This window comes from Canis lupus, chromosome 9, assembly GCF_003254725.2.
Source record: "Canis lupus dingo isolate Sandy chromosome 9, ASM325472v2, whole genome shotgun sequence".
NCBI classification, from domain to species: Eukaryota; Metazoa; Chordata; class Mammalia; order Carnivora; family Canidae; genus Canis; species Canis lupus.
The window spans coordinates 39515027-39530103 of NC_064251.1; the positions used below are offsets into that span (position 1 = coordinate 39515027).

General features: G+C 48.3%; 1 protein-coding gene across 13 annotated transcripts in view; it reads left to right on the top strand.

Moving 5' to 3' along the window:
• RFFL (ring finger and FYVE like domain containing E3 ubiquitin protein ligase) overlaps nucleotides 1–15077 on the top strand; it is an 84134-nt gene that overhangs the window by 49766 nt on the left and 19291 nt on the right. For 7 of the 13 annotated variants that reach the window (XM_025440492.3, XM_025440498.3, XM_025440491.3 and 4 more), the window contains exons 2-5: nucleotides 2466–2653; nucleotides 9769–10179; nucleotides 13102–13185; nucleotides 14145–14355. In XM_025440492.3, coding sequence (XP_025296277.1) covers nucleotides 2474–2653; nucleotides 9769–10179; nucleotides 13102–13185; nucleotides 14145–14355 — 886 coding nt within the window. In that variant the 5' untranslated portion in view covers nucleotides 2466–2473. Of the gene's footprint in view, nucleotides 1–2465; nucleotides 2654–3215; nucleotides 3333–9379; nucleotides 9485–9768; nucleotides 10180–13101; nucleotides 13186–14144; nucleotides 14356–15077 lie in introns of all 13 variants that reach the window. The other 6 variants (XM_049114223.1, XM_035720980.2, XM_025440495.3 and 3 more) reach the window with 4 other exon arrangements.

Consider the following 15077-nt stretch of genomic DNA (forward strand, 5'->3'; position numbering starts at 1 on the left):
CCTCCCCACCCCCGAAGAGCTCATTGTCTCTATCTCCATAGCTCCCTGCCCGCCCACCCGGGGACTGCACAAACCTGTGAAGGCACTGATCACCCTGAAATTTCTGGTTTGGGTTTTATATTTCTTGCCCCTCTACTAGACCACAAACTCCTCAAGGGCCGGTTCTCTGCCTTACCTATTGCTGGCAACAGCTAGGCATTGGCTTCAGTAAAGGTTGTGTACATGGGTGAATTGAGATTCTGACAGAGGTCAGCAGATCACCCACGGCCTCATCCCCGGGCCCCTCTGCCTCTTGCTTTGCCCCCACCTCCTTCAGTTACTTGACCCATTCTGTTGATTTTGTCAGAAATCTCCCTTGTCTCTTTTTGGGACAGTTCCAGAAAGCCAGATGGTGATTGTGGGGAAACCTCTAGGTTTACTTTTTATCTGAGCCTTGCCAGAGAAACTGTCGTTGAAGTATTATTACAAGTATTGTTACAATGCTCGTAGCAACGACTGGTGTTTGTTAGTGCCTCATGGCCTGGAGCAGGTCTCGGTGAGAAACAGGAAGAACAGAAGGGTCTAACTCCTTAAAGGTGGGTGCAGTAAAGCAGGGATTGAGCCCGGTCCTCTGATGCCAGATCCTGTATTTCCTGGTTTTATTATACACTGTCTCAGATGCTTTTGTCAACAGGTTATTTAGAGAATTGCAAAATCCCTCTTTCCAAGGGGTGCCACTCTTGCTGCTACCACTATTATCTTGCCAGCAAAGAACTTCTATTGAACTGCTCTTTACTTTGTTATTCCATGTGATCTCTTCATTGCAATTAAGGCTGTCTCCTGGGACCTCAGAGGCTTTGGACAAGTCATAGTGAGTCAGAGAGACATGTTGTTGATGTGTAGGAAATGGAAGAATGTGGTGAGTTAAAATTTAAATATTGCGTGACTCATGCAGTAGTCTTTGTTGAGCCACCTGTCGCCTGGGCACTGACTGTCAAAGTCCCTGTCGTCGCCGGGGCCACAGGCAAGCAGAGGCCACAGGTGTGAATTGGACCTACTTGCAAAAGTGAGTGAATTCTGGATCAGGAGTATCGGGAAGTGGAAGCTAAAAAGGCCATAGAGTTGTCTGGAGACCTAGGGGTACAGCTGTGTGGGCCAAGACGTTAGTTCCCCCTGCTGGGCCTCTGTCTTTTCCTCTGTGAGATGACTAAGGTTGAACGAGCCGGCTTCTTGTTCTCAGTGCTTTCCAGCTTAGCACATCTTTGAACTATGATTTAACAAAGGCACTTTCCATGAGTCAGGAGGCAGAGCAGAAGGTACTGTTCTTTTGTGTGAACTGCTGATTGAGTAGTAACACTAAATGTTTCATTTATTATCTCTATAAGCAGAGAGTTCGGGCTCAGAATGTCCAGATTGACTGGTCTACTGAGAAAAGCACATTCATATCACAGCAGTGCTTGGCATTTCAGTGGACCCTTTTGCAACTTGAGATTATTCAGACATTTGAGGGATTGGATTTCCTTCTGTGATCTTAAAAAATCATCTACCCCTTTGTCCCTGGTACCTGTATTTGGTATGTAAAATGGGAATAATATCCCAAACTTCTTAATAAATCCACAGACAGCATCTAGCACCTAGTCAGCAAGGCAACAAGCCTTAGTTGAGCATCTTCTGTGTGCAGGACACTGCAAGGGTGCTGTATACATAGGAGGAAGTCATCCCTGCCCTCAAGGAATTTATGGTGTAGTGGTAGCAAACAAAGGGTAAGGATGTCTGTGCAAACGAACTGTTAGAGGTGCTGAGAGAGAGGGGTTTAGATAGAATTGGAAGTACAAGCATTAGAGTAATTCCGTGCTGCTGACCAGCAGAGGGGAAATCAAGAAGGGCAGTACCGTCAAGGAAAAGAATGTTAGGGTTAGGGTCAGAGGACCTGGGTTTTTGGAATCTCAGTTATCTATTAGCTGTGTGACCCTGACTTCTCTGAGCCTGGGTTGCCTCATCTGTGTAAAGGAAAGAATCATGCCTCCTCTCCATGGTCAGTGTGAATATGGGATCATATGTGTATATTTGCATGCACATACATGTATGATAAAGTTCCATCTCTCTGAGCTCTAGGAGCAAGTTCATATGCCTAAATAAAGTGGGCTTCAGGCCACTTATAATTGCTAAGGCAGTTTTTTAAAATCTGCAGTTAGATCTCAGACTAAACCAAAATAGGGATCAGCAATCTTTCAAAGGTAGTATGCCAATTTGGTAGCCATGTTGTCCTGGCAGGTCAGGTGTCTGTATTCTCCTCCTGTATTCAGTGGCAACTCTGGTGAAGCAGGAGGTGGCAAGATACCTGTGGCTCCTGAAAACATGTCCTCACCTTGGCTCTGGCAGCAGATGTGGAATGAGTGTCCCTGCTCACTTGTACCTTTGGGATGGGGGATTGGGGTAGATGTATGTCTTAACTCTGACCTTTTCCCCTTCCTCCAATGCACCAGATTTTATCATGTGGGCAACCTGCTGCAACTGGTTCTGCTTGGATGGACAGCCTGAGGAGGCCCCACCGCCCCAGGGAGCCAGGACGCAGGCCTATTCCAACCCTGGGTATAGCTCCTTCCCTTCCCCAACAGGCTCGGAACCAAGCTGCAAGGCTTGTGGGGCCCACTTCGCAAACATGGCCAGGAAGGTGAGTGTTGACTTCTTGGCCTTCTTGGCCTTCTTGGCCTGCTCGGCCGCTATAGCCTGGGGCCCTTGGGCCAGCCCGCTGACCCCTCCATATTATCTGCCAGCTTGCCATTACCTATGCAGGCAGGGCTGGTAACCCACACCTGATCCTTTCACTAAAGCGGGAAAGGAAAGTTAGCCTTAAGCAAAGCATCTCAGTGTCGTCCACTTGGAGCTGACTGGCCTGAATTCAGACATCAGCTTTGCTGCTTTATAGCCGTATGATCTAACCTTTCTGGAGATTCTTTCCCCTATCTTTAAAATGGGGGTATAGCAGTTGTGTGCATCTCCCAGGGTCATGAGAATAAAATGAGATAGGCTACCAGGTTGATGGTAGCATGATGGTCAGCACACAGCAAGCACTGGTGTCAGTCCCTTCATTAGGGGTCATCACGAACACCTGACTTTGTATCACACGCAGTGTCAAGGACATCTCAGGTACATCAGGACCCTGACAGGACAAAGACTGGGGCTCCTTTACTGTAGCAATTTCATGTGAAATACTTGGTGGCCACATTTTCCAGATTAGCAAGCAGTGGCGGATGTCCCTGGCTAGGTGATGGCACATGGCTGTGGGCCATCCTTGTGCCAGTGCCCAGAGGCAGCACTTTCTCCAAGGTCAAGCATGACGCGGGCTAAGGGTGAGTCCTGGGAGTTCCCGCATTCTACATTCTTCTGCAGAACCGAGAGGTTTGTAGTCCTGGATGTGAGGTTAAAATGGTGATGATAGGAAAACTGAGAGGAAAAAGCTACTCTACTTTTTAAGCCATTTGCTATATGCCAGGGACTGTTGTGAGCAATTTAGATTTTTTGGTTTAATTTAAGCCTCATGATAACTCTATGGTAGTGATTTTAGAGTCCCTAAACTCCCATTTTATATAGGAGAAACTGAAGTTTAGAGTGTAACTGTTAAGAAGGAAACTGTACTTGTCAAGTTCCTGATAAATGGCATAAGACAGATGGAAATACTCCTTCCTTTCTGGCTTAGTAGGTAGTGCCCCCAAGATCACATGGTTATTATTATTATTTTTTGATCACATGGTTATTAATTGGCAGAGCCAGGATTCAAGTCCAGCTCTTTGAACTCTCTCTCTTTTCTTTTTTTTTTTTTTTTAAGAATCCACGGTTAAGTGGACCCTACATGTTTTTTTTTTTTTTTTTAATGATTTTATTTATTTATTCATGATAGACACACAGAGAGAGAGAGAGGCAGAGACACAGGCAGAGGGAGGAGCAGGCTCCATGCAGGGAGCCTGATGTGGGACTCAATCCTGGGACTCCAGGATCACGCCCTGGGCAGAAGGCAGGCGCTTAAACCGCTGAGCCACCCAGGCTGCCCCAACTCTCTGAACTCTCAAGCTGTCTCCCAGAATACACGAGGCAGGTCAGAATTCCTACAGTCTGCACTGCTGACCAACCACCCACCCTTTCATACCCACAAAATGAAGGAGGATCAACCCTTTTTGCCTTGCAGGTTGCATGCTGCCTGCACTTTGCTGTAGTGCAGTGAAGGTACGCATGTAGCAGAGTTTTGTTGATTTACTTGGCTGCCTCGGTGACCATGAGAACACAACCAGAGAGGCCACTGCAGGTGGCAAGGAGCTATGGTTTGGCGGGCTGCAGGATTGCTCCTTTTGTACTTAGACTGGAAGGTTGAGTCCATAGTGAGGCTGAAGTAGGGACTAGAAAGATGCTCAGTGCCACCTGCCTCAGTCTTCTCATGGATGGAGACGGTGGTGGGGTGGCTTTGGGATCTGAGGTGAGATGGAATGAGGCCCATAGGCTACTTGTCACATGCTAGGCACTGAGTTTGGCTTATCATTTTTTTTTTTAAGATTTATTTATTTATTCATGAGAGACACACAGAGAGAGGCAGAGACACAGGCAGAGGGAGAAGCAGGCTCCATGCAGGGAGCCTGATGTGGAACTGGATCCTGGGTCTCCAGGATCACACTCCAGGACGAAGGCAGGTGCCAAACTGCTGAGCCACCCAGTGATCCCTGAACCTTTATTTTAAACATCAGTTACACTCCGTGGAGTGGGAATAGAGAAGGAGCAAAGTGGACAGTGATGGTGATCAGGCTCAGGACCGGCATGCCAAACATGTTGAAAAGCATGTTAAGAGAACCAAGGATCTAGCGAGTTCTTGGCATACCTTAGCTAGAAGAGAGAATGAATGAGCAAGGAAACTGCCCCCACAGAAGAGAATGATGAGTAGGTGAACATGGGAAGATGCTCTGTTTTCCTGTAGAGTGCCTATTGCCACCTGATGTACATGTTTGTGGATGGCCTGTCTTTTCATATGGTACATAGAACAGGGATTTTGTTGGTTTTGTTCACAACTTTCTCCCCAGTGTCTAGTAGAACAATGACTGACACATAGTAGGCAATACAGTTTTATAAATGAATGAGGGGAGCTCCTGGGTGGCTCAGTTGGTTAGGTGTCTAACTTTTGGTTTTGGCTCCAGTTGTGATCTTAGGGTCATGGGATCAAGCCATACGTTGGGCTCTGCACTGAGTGTGGAGCATGCTTGAGATTCTCTCTCCCTCTTCTGTGCTTCCCCCCACTTTAAATCAACCGATCAATCAATGAAGGAAGGAAGGAATGAGCAGTTGAGAATAATTTGCAAGAAGAAGTAAGCTGGAGAGTTTCTGTTTTTATTACTTTGTGGTTGATAATTCCATGCTGAAGGTTTTCATTGAGGGCCCAGTTCTGAGGCACCGGCAGTGTGCCAGCAGCTAGAGGTTACAGCTTTGCGGAGATGAAGCTGAATCGGTCTTTCCCTTGGGGAGTTCCCCAGCTGGCTAAGGAGGCCCACATTTACTAAGAACTAAGAGCAGCTGTGTAAGTTAAGTGCTAGGGAATCAGACATTGCTGGTAATTTGAGACACTAGATGATAATTCTAGCTGGATGAAGGAAGGTTTATTGATCTGCAAAGCCATGGCTGAAGTGAAGGCACCAGTTATGGGGCAAGTGTGAGGTGTATTTGGGAACTGTGAGTGGCCTATTTGGCCAAGTACATGATACATGGGGAATTAGGATGGAACAAGGTGGGATCAGGTGGTAGAGGCCAGGACTGCTGTAGTAAGGAGCTTATAGTCACTAGACAACAAGGAAGCACGAGAAAGATTTTGAACAAAGTATGAAAGAGATAAAAGAGATGTAGAGAAAGCTTCTATAGCAAAAAGAGCTTCTGGGGTTGTGGGAGGAAGAGAAGTTCCAATTTGAATGGTAAAAGATGGCTTTTGCCACGATATTTTCTTGCCACAAAAATATGTATTGATTTTGTGTAATTCACAATGAATTTTGTGAATATTAAGGATGATTTCCCCTATGAGAATTTTTCATTTGTAATTTTGTGCTTAACTAGATCAGCATTTTTATCTTTAGGGTTTGGCAAATAACAACTATAAGCTTTTAACATGTGTTTTCTATAATTGATTGGAAATGATTACGTGGATCCTACTGTTCTTTTCTTCATTGTTTACATTGTGCTCATTGAGTACAAAGCACAGATAACATTAAGGACTCTGTAGAGAGAACAGAAGTAGGATGTACCTGCTACTTTCCTAGAGTTTTTAGTCTTGGAGAGGAATGGCAGGCTGTGATTTTGCTGCAAGCTGAATACCCCATCTGTATTGGTAATATCCTCATGCAGTTCAGCAGCAGCCTGACAATTTTGGAGGAGAGTTGGTGCCCAGCTTCTTTAGTTGGACCAATTGGAGGAGGCAAAAGAGGAGGAGGAGGAGGTGGAGGTTGTGCTTAGAAACATGGATGGATGGGGGGACGCCTGGGTGGCTCAGTGGTTGAGCATCAGCCTTCAGCTCGGGGCATGACCCCGGGTCGGGAGATCGAGTCCCGCATCGGACTCCCTTTGAAGAGCCTGCTTCTCTCTGCCTGTGTCTCTGCCTCTCTCTGTCTAATGAATAAACAAATAAATCTTAAAAAAAAAAGAAAAAAAAAGAAAAAAGAAACTTGGATGGGATTTTGAAATCTGAGAGTGGAAAGAGAGGGGGAGTAGTCCTGGCAAAAGCTCAGAGATGAGGCAGAAGGGGGAAGGGATTAAAAGGTGACTGTGTTACCTTTTTTGGTGATTGCCCACCTTATGCTAAGGTTTTAAATACCTTATGTCACATAATACTTTCAGTGGTCCTTAGTGATGGATTGACCATCTGACTTTATAGGTGAGGAATTGGAGGCCCTGGGAGGTGATTTGTTTTGCACAGTGTTCCCTTAGCTAGGAAGGGGGCCGGCCAGGAATGAATCCTGACTGTGTGGCTCCTCAGGCTGCCCTTTTCCTCCCAGTGGGCTGTGGGAAGGCTGGTGAGGAGGAGGGCTGGCCTGCCTGCAAGGGCCAGGGGATTTTTGTGGATGGGGGGTAGGATTGAGGCTAGGGCAGTTGAGCAAAGGAAAGCAGCCCACCGGCATCCCTGAAGAGCACTGACTGCCAGAGGTACCGTTTTGATGCTGGATGTGTGCATGTGCTCTTGGCATGTTCATAGGCATGTTGGCTGCACAAATTCATCTTTCATGCTACCTGGTTACTCAGTTGGTTTGCGTGGTTTGCTAGCGCTTATACATACGTGTTTCCTTTGCTCATTATGCCCACATGTGTTGACAGCCGTTTTCTCCTGTGCTCCGGCCTGTCTCCACAAGCCGGGATTTTAGCCTGGAGCGCAGTCTTACTCCTGAGGGCGTGTTTCAGATGCCGGTTGACTTCAGAGTCCCTGGCTAGCCAGATACGGAGAAGCTGGGCTGCTGCCTTTGCATTCTGATCTTGCCTCCAATAAGTACACGTTTGAAGAAAGAATAGAAAGTTGTTTAGATTTGGCTGATTGAGCAACTCAGGGCATTTTAATTGTGTCAGCTAGGTCTTGTCAGACTGCATGGACTTAAGTAATGTTCCACATCAGGACCTGCAGCGTATGACACCAAAGCCCCCTCATCGCACTATCAGTCATCCTAAATGTATTTCCTTTCCCAGAAGAAAAGCTCTGGGTATAAATGAACCCCTAAGACCTCAAAACATACATTTTCCACCCGAGTGGCTACAGGTCCCAGAACCATTATGACTCTAGTGGAGCCACGTGTCCTTTTAAGTCGGCCCCTGCACATTTTATTTTATTTTATTAATTAATTAATTAATTAATTAATTTTTTCCCCTGAACATTTTATTGTGTGGTTGTAACTGTAGAGAATGAGGGAGCTCCATAGGTGTCCTTTCGAAATGCCTTTCAATATTTATAGTCAAAACTGGGTAGTGAACATTCTACCCATTTCCCTGCACGATGCGCGTGACACTGGGACAAAAGTAGGTGCCACTACCTCAGCTGTGCAGGCCTCTTTGGCCCCCCATGAGAGTCTCGGATTTCCACTATGTGGATCTCAGTCTCCAGGGCATTATTGTTAGTTTGAACTCAGCTTTCTATATTTAGAAAAGAGGGAGCAGAAATATTTAGGTTTATGGTCAAGTCACCAGAGGATGAAAAGTTCTTAATCTCTTTAAAGGACTAGTGAGTGTGCTCCCAGGACCATCCCAGTGTGCCCGGGAATTCCCTTTACTGCAGAAGTGTGGCCTGCTCTTGGCTGGAAGAGCTCAGTCAGATGTCACTGTGCTGGCTCAGCCTGTGGGGTGAGAGGCTGAGGATTTGCTTCCTGTGTGTTGAGCAAGGTTTCGTGTGGTGTGTTGTCTGCCGTTGTGGGAGTGGCTGCTGCCAGGCCATGCAATCTGCCTACTGGGTGCTCTTGTCGAGTGGCTAAGGCACTGTCCTTGTACAGATGAGAGCTCCCTGATCATGTCCAGAGGGTCCCCCTTAGCTGTCTGAATATTTGTCTTGGATATGGTCTTATGTGCCACTTGATTCCCAGTACTCTGAGCGGGCCTTCCCAGGGTGGGGAAGCTGTGGATGAGGCACTGGGTAGCGCTTTAGAGATGGAGAGCAAGGGCCGGGACTAGGTCCTGCTGTCGGCTTGGACGGGGCTGAGTTAGGCAGCTTGGCTTGGTGGAAAGGTCATGACTGTGGGCATTTCACAGACAGACCTTGAAGGTGAGCCCCGGCTCTGCTGTTCCCTGCCTGCCCTTGAGTGAGATGCTTAATCTCTCTAGGCCTTGCTTGCTCTGTGAAACAGGGAGGTATGTTGCTAATTATTATTATTATTATTTTTAAATATTTATTTATTCATGAGAGACACACAGAGAGGCAGAGACACAGGCAGAGGGAGAAGCAGGCTTCCTGAGGGGAGCTCGATGCGGGACTTGATTCTGGGACTCCAGGATCATGCCCTGGGCCAAAGGCAGGCGCCAAACCACTGAGCCACCCAGGCGTCTGTACGTTACTAATTATTAATGATGATGGACTTCAATACATGATACAGTGATATAGTAATACTTTGCGGGGTTCCTTTGAGAATTGAATGACAAGCTCTAGCACTTAGTTTCTCGGTAAATTTAATTAATATTAGTAATAACCACCATCATATTTACACAGTTGTTGTCTTTTCTCAAAGATAAAATAGAATCAGTTCAGGATTTGAATCTTGGCTCTCAACGTTAGCTTGTGTTGCCTAGCAATAATAATTATAAGAGGTAATTCTGAAGAATCATGTGTCACATACACGAAACGCATTGTCTCTTAACTGTAAGGCAATCCTGAGGTGTAGGTGCTGTTATCACTCCCATTTTACAGATGAAGACGCAGCCAGAGAGGCTAAGTTCCACATCCAAGGTGACACCATAATAAACGGAGGAGGAAGACTAAATGAAAATGTGGGCGTTTTCCATTCTAAAGTTGGTAATCGTAATTACTAGTCTCTGTTTCTCTATCTGTTATCTCTTATCCTTATAAAGTAAGGCTCAACTGGAATAATAAATGTGGGATCCTGGACGTGGATACACAGATGCATACGACAGGATCTGTCACCTCGGAGTGGAGTTTAACCTGAAATCAAGGGAGCTTGTACCCTGACATACAGGAGGCAGCAGTGATTGGGGCAGGTCTCCCTAGGCACAGCAGCCCCTCCCTCTGTGTCCTCTTCTCAGTCTAACATGGTTTCCTTGGCCTCTTGGTCTAAGCAGCAGACCTGCCTGGACTGCAAGAAAAATTTCTGCATGACCTGTTCGAACCAAGTGGGGAACGGGCCCCGCCTCTGCCTCCTCTGCCAGCGATTCCGAGCCACAGCCTTTCAGCGGGAGGAGCTCATGAAGATGAAGGTGAAGGACCTGAGGGACTATCTCAGCCTTCATGACATCTCTACTGAAATGTGCCGGGAGAAAGAGGAGCTCGTGTTGTTGGTGCTTGGCCAGCAACCCGTAGTCTCTCAGGAGGGCAGGACTCGTGCCCCCGCCTTGTCCCCGGGCTTCCTGGAGCAGCAGGCCTTCCTGACCCAGCCTCACGCCAGCACTGTACCTCCTACCTCGCCGAGCCTCCCCTCTGTGCCTGCACAGGCCACCTCTGTTACCCCAGCCCAGGCTCAGGAAACCCAGCAGGTACGTACCAGTTTGTTGACTCTGCCCATCTCTGCTGCTCTGGGGGTTCGTTTTGCTCTCGTGCCTACAGTGTGAAAGCAGGGTGCAGGGTTAAGCATCTTGATTACATGAGGCCCTTGTGCCTACTGAGGCAGGAATGTTTTCTGTACTTCAGGCTCCTATTTTGTTTTTTTTTCGGAGATGATAATGCGTGATTCCAGGTATTTTTGTGGGTTTTGTATTTAAGACCTACATATCCCAGCTAGTCATTTTTTAAAAACTTATCATTCCAGAAATATTTTGAGAAAACTCACTGTTAACTCTCCAAATTTGGTTCCTTTCAGACTGCTCACCTTCGTTACGGTCTTCCTTAGTGGGTAGGGAATTCAGTGCCTTGGTAACCATCACAGGGCACATGGAGAGGGAAGTAGGGGGGACATTGACCAAGACAGGGTCACTGCTTCTCTTGCCAGTCACTGTTTGGGTGAGGTTGTGGTTGGCATGCTGTTGAATGGTAAGGGCCTTGTCCTGGTCCCAGGGGGCTCAGCCATGGTAGGTGAAGAGCAGCACATGGGCTGAACTGTGAACCGGCCATGGAGAGTGCAGGATTGTGGGTGCCCTCAGGCCCTGTGATAGGGAAGTTGATGTGCAAACCTGCTGCTGGATTAGAGTGAGGCCAGGAGCCTTAACCGGTGCATCAGGAGTGATGGCATCCCACAGATACACTTCAGTGCCTCGGTGACCCTTTTGTTTACATGGCTTAGGCAGTAGCTGGGGCCTTAGGACCTAGAGGATCTCCTTTCCATATCCATTCTGTCATTGACTCTTCAGTCACCTCGGGCAGACTTTAAGCCTTCAGCAGTGAAATGGGGTTAGTAATCCCAGAGTACTTCTGCTCCTGCCAGGACATTGGGAGGACTGGCCAGCGTGACAGCATGTCTTAAGAGCTGTGAGCTCCTTCTAGCTGGCAGAGCATTGGTGTTGTCAGCTCCCGTGCGGGACATGGCCGCTGCCTCCTGTTTGCCAAGACTGGGCCCCTGAATCAGCTGTGGCGGGCACTGAGGCATAAAGGCCGGGGTGACAGTGCACTGCACCTGCTCCTCGGCAGCTATAGTGTGTGCCCTCCCAGCTGGGGTTTAACTCTGCCCTACGCTGGGGCTTGTCAGCCGACAGGTTCTACCTCCTGCTCTGACTGCCTCCCTTTGCTTGGTAGAACACTTCTCTCTGTTTATGGGGAGCCCAGGGGTAACTCGAGGAAACTGTTTTTCTCTAAGGTACCTTCAGGTGAGTTTTTCAGTGAAAGCCATAGGTTCTGAACTTGCTATCATTAACCAGAAATTCCAGACTGCACCTCCAGGTCACACGCATGTGCCAGATTGCATGGGGTGCTTCTCTGGTACTTTTAGAGGGCCCTTGTGTCAGCTTGGACGCTCTGTCCTGGTGAGCTCTGCATTCGTTAAGCCAGGAGAACAGACACGGGGAAGTCAAGCCTTGTGCAGGCTCCTTGCACCTAGGATGCATATCTGCCCAGAGCACCTGCTCCCACATATCCCTGGTGTCCTAGCAGTGGTTGCTAGGGAAGAAGGGGGTGGAGTCAGCAAAGCGGTAGACAGATTCAAGTTAGAGATTTTGATTTAGCCTGTGGGTAGACTGAAAAGACAGGGCACGGTTTCTTTGCGGTATGAGATCCAGTTTCTCTTCCCAGGAAAAAAAGGACCCACAGAAGCATCCATTCAGGAACAGGCTAAGCTCGGAGACACTTGGTGATAACTCCAAGGTGACACCAGGTGACCTATGGGTGCCACATTTACATAGAGCTAAGGGGAAATGAGAGGCATGGATGAAGACAGTTTTGGATGCCTCCCCACACCTGTGTGCTTCATGTGTGCCTTTCTCACCACTTGGCATTTTGGGTGATTTCCACTTTTCATTTCCATTGTAGTTATTTGTATTTCCTTCACCAGCTGTGTTACACATCCTAATCTGGGATGAATGGTTGGGGCTGTGGGTGATTGGTTTCCTGGGCTGTCCCTTTATCGGTGTTCCAAGAGTCTAGAGGAAAGGCCATGAGCTCAGACACACCTTTGCTCCTGGCTCACGTGAGGCCCTTTACCTGGAAAGGGGAGGAGGTGAAGAGGACCTAGTTATGGGGTTTGTGGCCTAAGTGGTGATGAGACCAGGAGGCGCACAGTCTTAACTACTGTTTGACAAAAACCTTTGGAGAAGTTAGAATTCTAAATTCCTTAAGCATAGACATCAATCTTTATAGTTTTAGGTGAATAGATTCTTAGGTACATTAAAATAATTTTGACCAGGTTTCAAGATCATTCTTAGTGTGTGCTGCTGGTTGGAGCCTATTTCTAGAATAAAAGAACAGTGACTGGATGGAGGAGAGGGAACATAGTGGTGAGGGTCTAAAAACTGTCTCATCTGTGTCAGAGGAGGATGCCAGGGAGATGTAGCATGGAGGCAGGAAGACTTGATATGAACAATGTGTAAGAAAATTGTGGGCACTGATGCCAGGGGCAGAACCAGAGATGGTGGGTGGGAGTTACCAGAAGGGTGGTTTGGGATAAGTGTCCAGGAGAAACTGAATGGTAGTTAGAGAGCAGTCCTGCAGTGGAGTAGACCGGTGGTCTTCCTCTCACTCAGATTGTTCAAGCTGAGACCAAATTGACAGTGAGTGGCCACTGATTGCCAGCCTGGTGATGAGCAGAACTGGTGACCTTCTTGTTTTAGAGTTGAAATGTTTGTGTTGTTTCTCTGCCCAGCAAAGTCAGTAGTAAGGAGCAGGCTTTTGTAATGCTGTTTGTTGTTCAAGATGCCAGATTCCTGGGGGAGATGGGAATATGTTTGGATATGGTGTGAGCTGGGAAGAGGCCCACACTGTGTGAATCCCTGGGACATCTCTGTGGATGTGATGGCACCTTTCTCTTCCCACAGGCCAATGGCCATGTGTCTCAGGACCAAGAGGAACCCGTCTACCTGGAGAGCACAGCCAGAGCACCTGCTGAGGATGAGACCCAGGTGGGGCCTCTGCTTGGGTCTGTGCCTTTGTGTTTGCTCTTTCTCTGGTGTTATCAGGCTGTGATTAGGACCTTCTCAGCAGACTCCAAAGTGGAGAAGAATCAGTCTGTGATGACAGTCCTACAATTCTGTTTTCAGGGGTAGAGCTTAGTGCTAGCTTTCCAGACTAGCTTTTGAAGCCAGGTGTTAGGGCAGAGTTGTGAGGTCTCAGTGGAGACCAGGGAGCCTCATGGCCCATTCGTTTCTAGTCTCTTGACTTTCTGTAAGCTGCCAATGGGCAGGCTCCCGGTGCTGCTGTGCAAATCTTGTTTGTTTCTTCTGCTTCTCATGCACAGTAGCTGTTGTGAAGGGAAGGAGGTCAGAAAACCAGGAGGAGGGGAGGATGCAAGGGGGTTAGACCTCAGCCATGTTTGGGCCAGTCCAGAGGCCCAGCCGACAGGGCCACGAAGCTGTGGTCAAGGTGGTGTACAGAGCAGTGCTCGCCAGGGAGGTCTGCTTCTTCCACAGGGCAGCAGAATTCTCTCCTAACACCCTGCTCGGTGCTTTCTTGTGCTGCTACATTTCATCTTTACAGGAACCCAGTACAGTAGGACAGCTATGTCTCCTTGATGGAGGGGCAGACAGGCTTAGGGAGGTGAGCTACTTGCTCCATAGTATTTAGCACCAGCCAGTGGAGGAGTCAAAATTAGGGCCATGTGACTCACACTGGTGCCCCTTCTACTGTGTCATACTGATTGGTTGGCCTGGGGCTGGCCACGCCCGAGCCCCAAACCATGGGCCAGGAAGAGTTTGTGGTATCTTTCACACTGCCAAGTGCCATGCCAGGTGCTCTTCCTGCCTCTAGTCCTGCTCATCGAGGTCAGTCCCCAGAAGCGTGACCGGATGGATGCTTTGGGGTCCCCCAAGAGAGAGCTTGGGAGGTGAGAGCTGAGCCCACCAATCCACTGTTGCCATTGCAGTCTGTCGACTCGGAGGACAGCTTTGTCCCAGGCCGGAGGGCTTCCCTGTCTGACCTCACCGACCTGGGGGACATTGAAGGTCTGACCGTGCGGCAGCTGAAGGAGATCCTGGCCCGCAACTTCGTCAATTACAAGGGCTGCTGCGAGAAGTGGGAGCTGATGGAGCGGGTGACGCGGCTGTACAAGGACCAGAAGGGGCTCCAGCACCTGGGTGAGGGGCTCTGCAGCACTTGCTCTCTCTCTGCAGTGTGATAGCATCAACCTGAGTGTTTCCGTGCTTTTAGCCAAGCCAGGAGTCACCTTCCACATTTGCACCGGCTAATAATAGCTGCCATTTGAAGTGGAGTGCCAGGACCAGGCAAGGCACTGTAAACATTTATTTAGTCCCCAGAGCTGCCTGTGAATAGGCCTTATTAACATGACTTCCCCTCCCTTTTTAAGATTTATTTGTTTATTTGAGAGACCGAGATAGCACATAAGCACCAGTTAGGGGAGAGGCAGAGGGAGAGAATCCCAAGCAGACTCCCTGCTGAGTGTGCAGCTTGATCCAGGGCTCGATCTCATGACCCTAAGATCATGACCTGAGCCAAAATCAAGCATGGACACTCAACTGACCAAGCCACCCAAGCACCCCTAGCCACTACCCTTTTATTGTAGAGCCCAGGTTTGCAATGAAGATTTCCTGGACTGAGTCCATAGCCTTTCCCACTCCGTGTCACCCCGCCATACTCGCTAGTAGCTCAGCAATACTGTTCTAAACAGTTAGGAGATGAGGATGTGAATCTCTGCACACATGGTGCAAGGGGAATATATCTATGCTGCCTGAGCTTGGGCTTTCCCCATGGTCATTTCCCAAAGCATTCTACATGGTATCATTTTTAGGTGGTGCCCAGTAAAATGTCCAGGTTTGTGGTTAAGTGAGTTTGGGGGGGA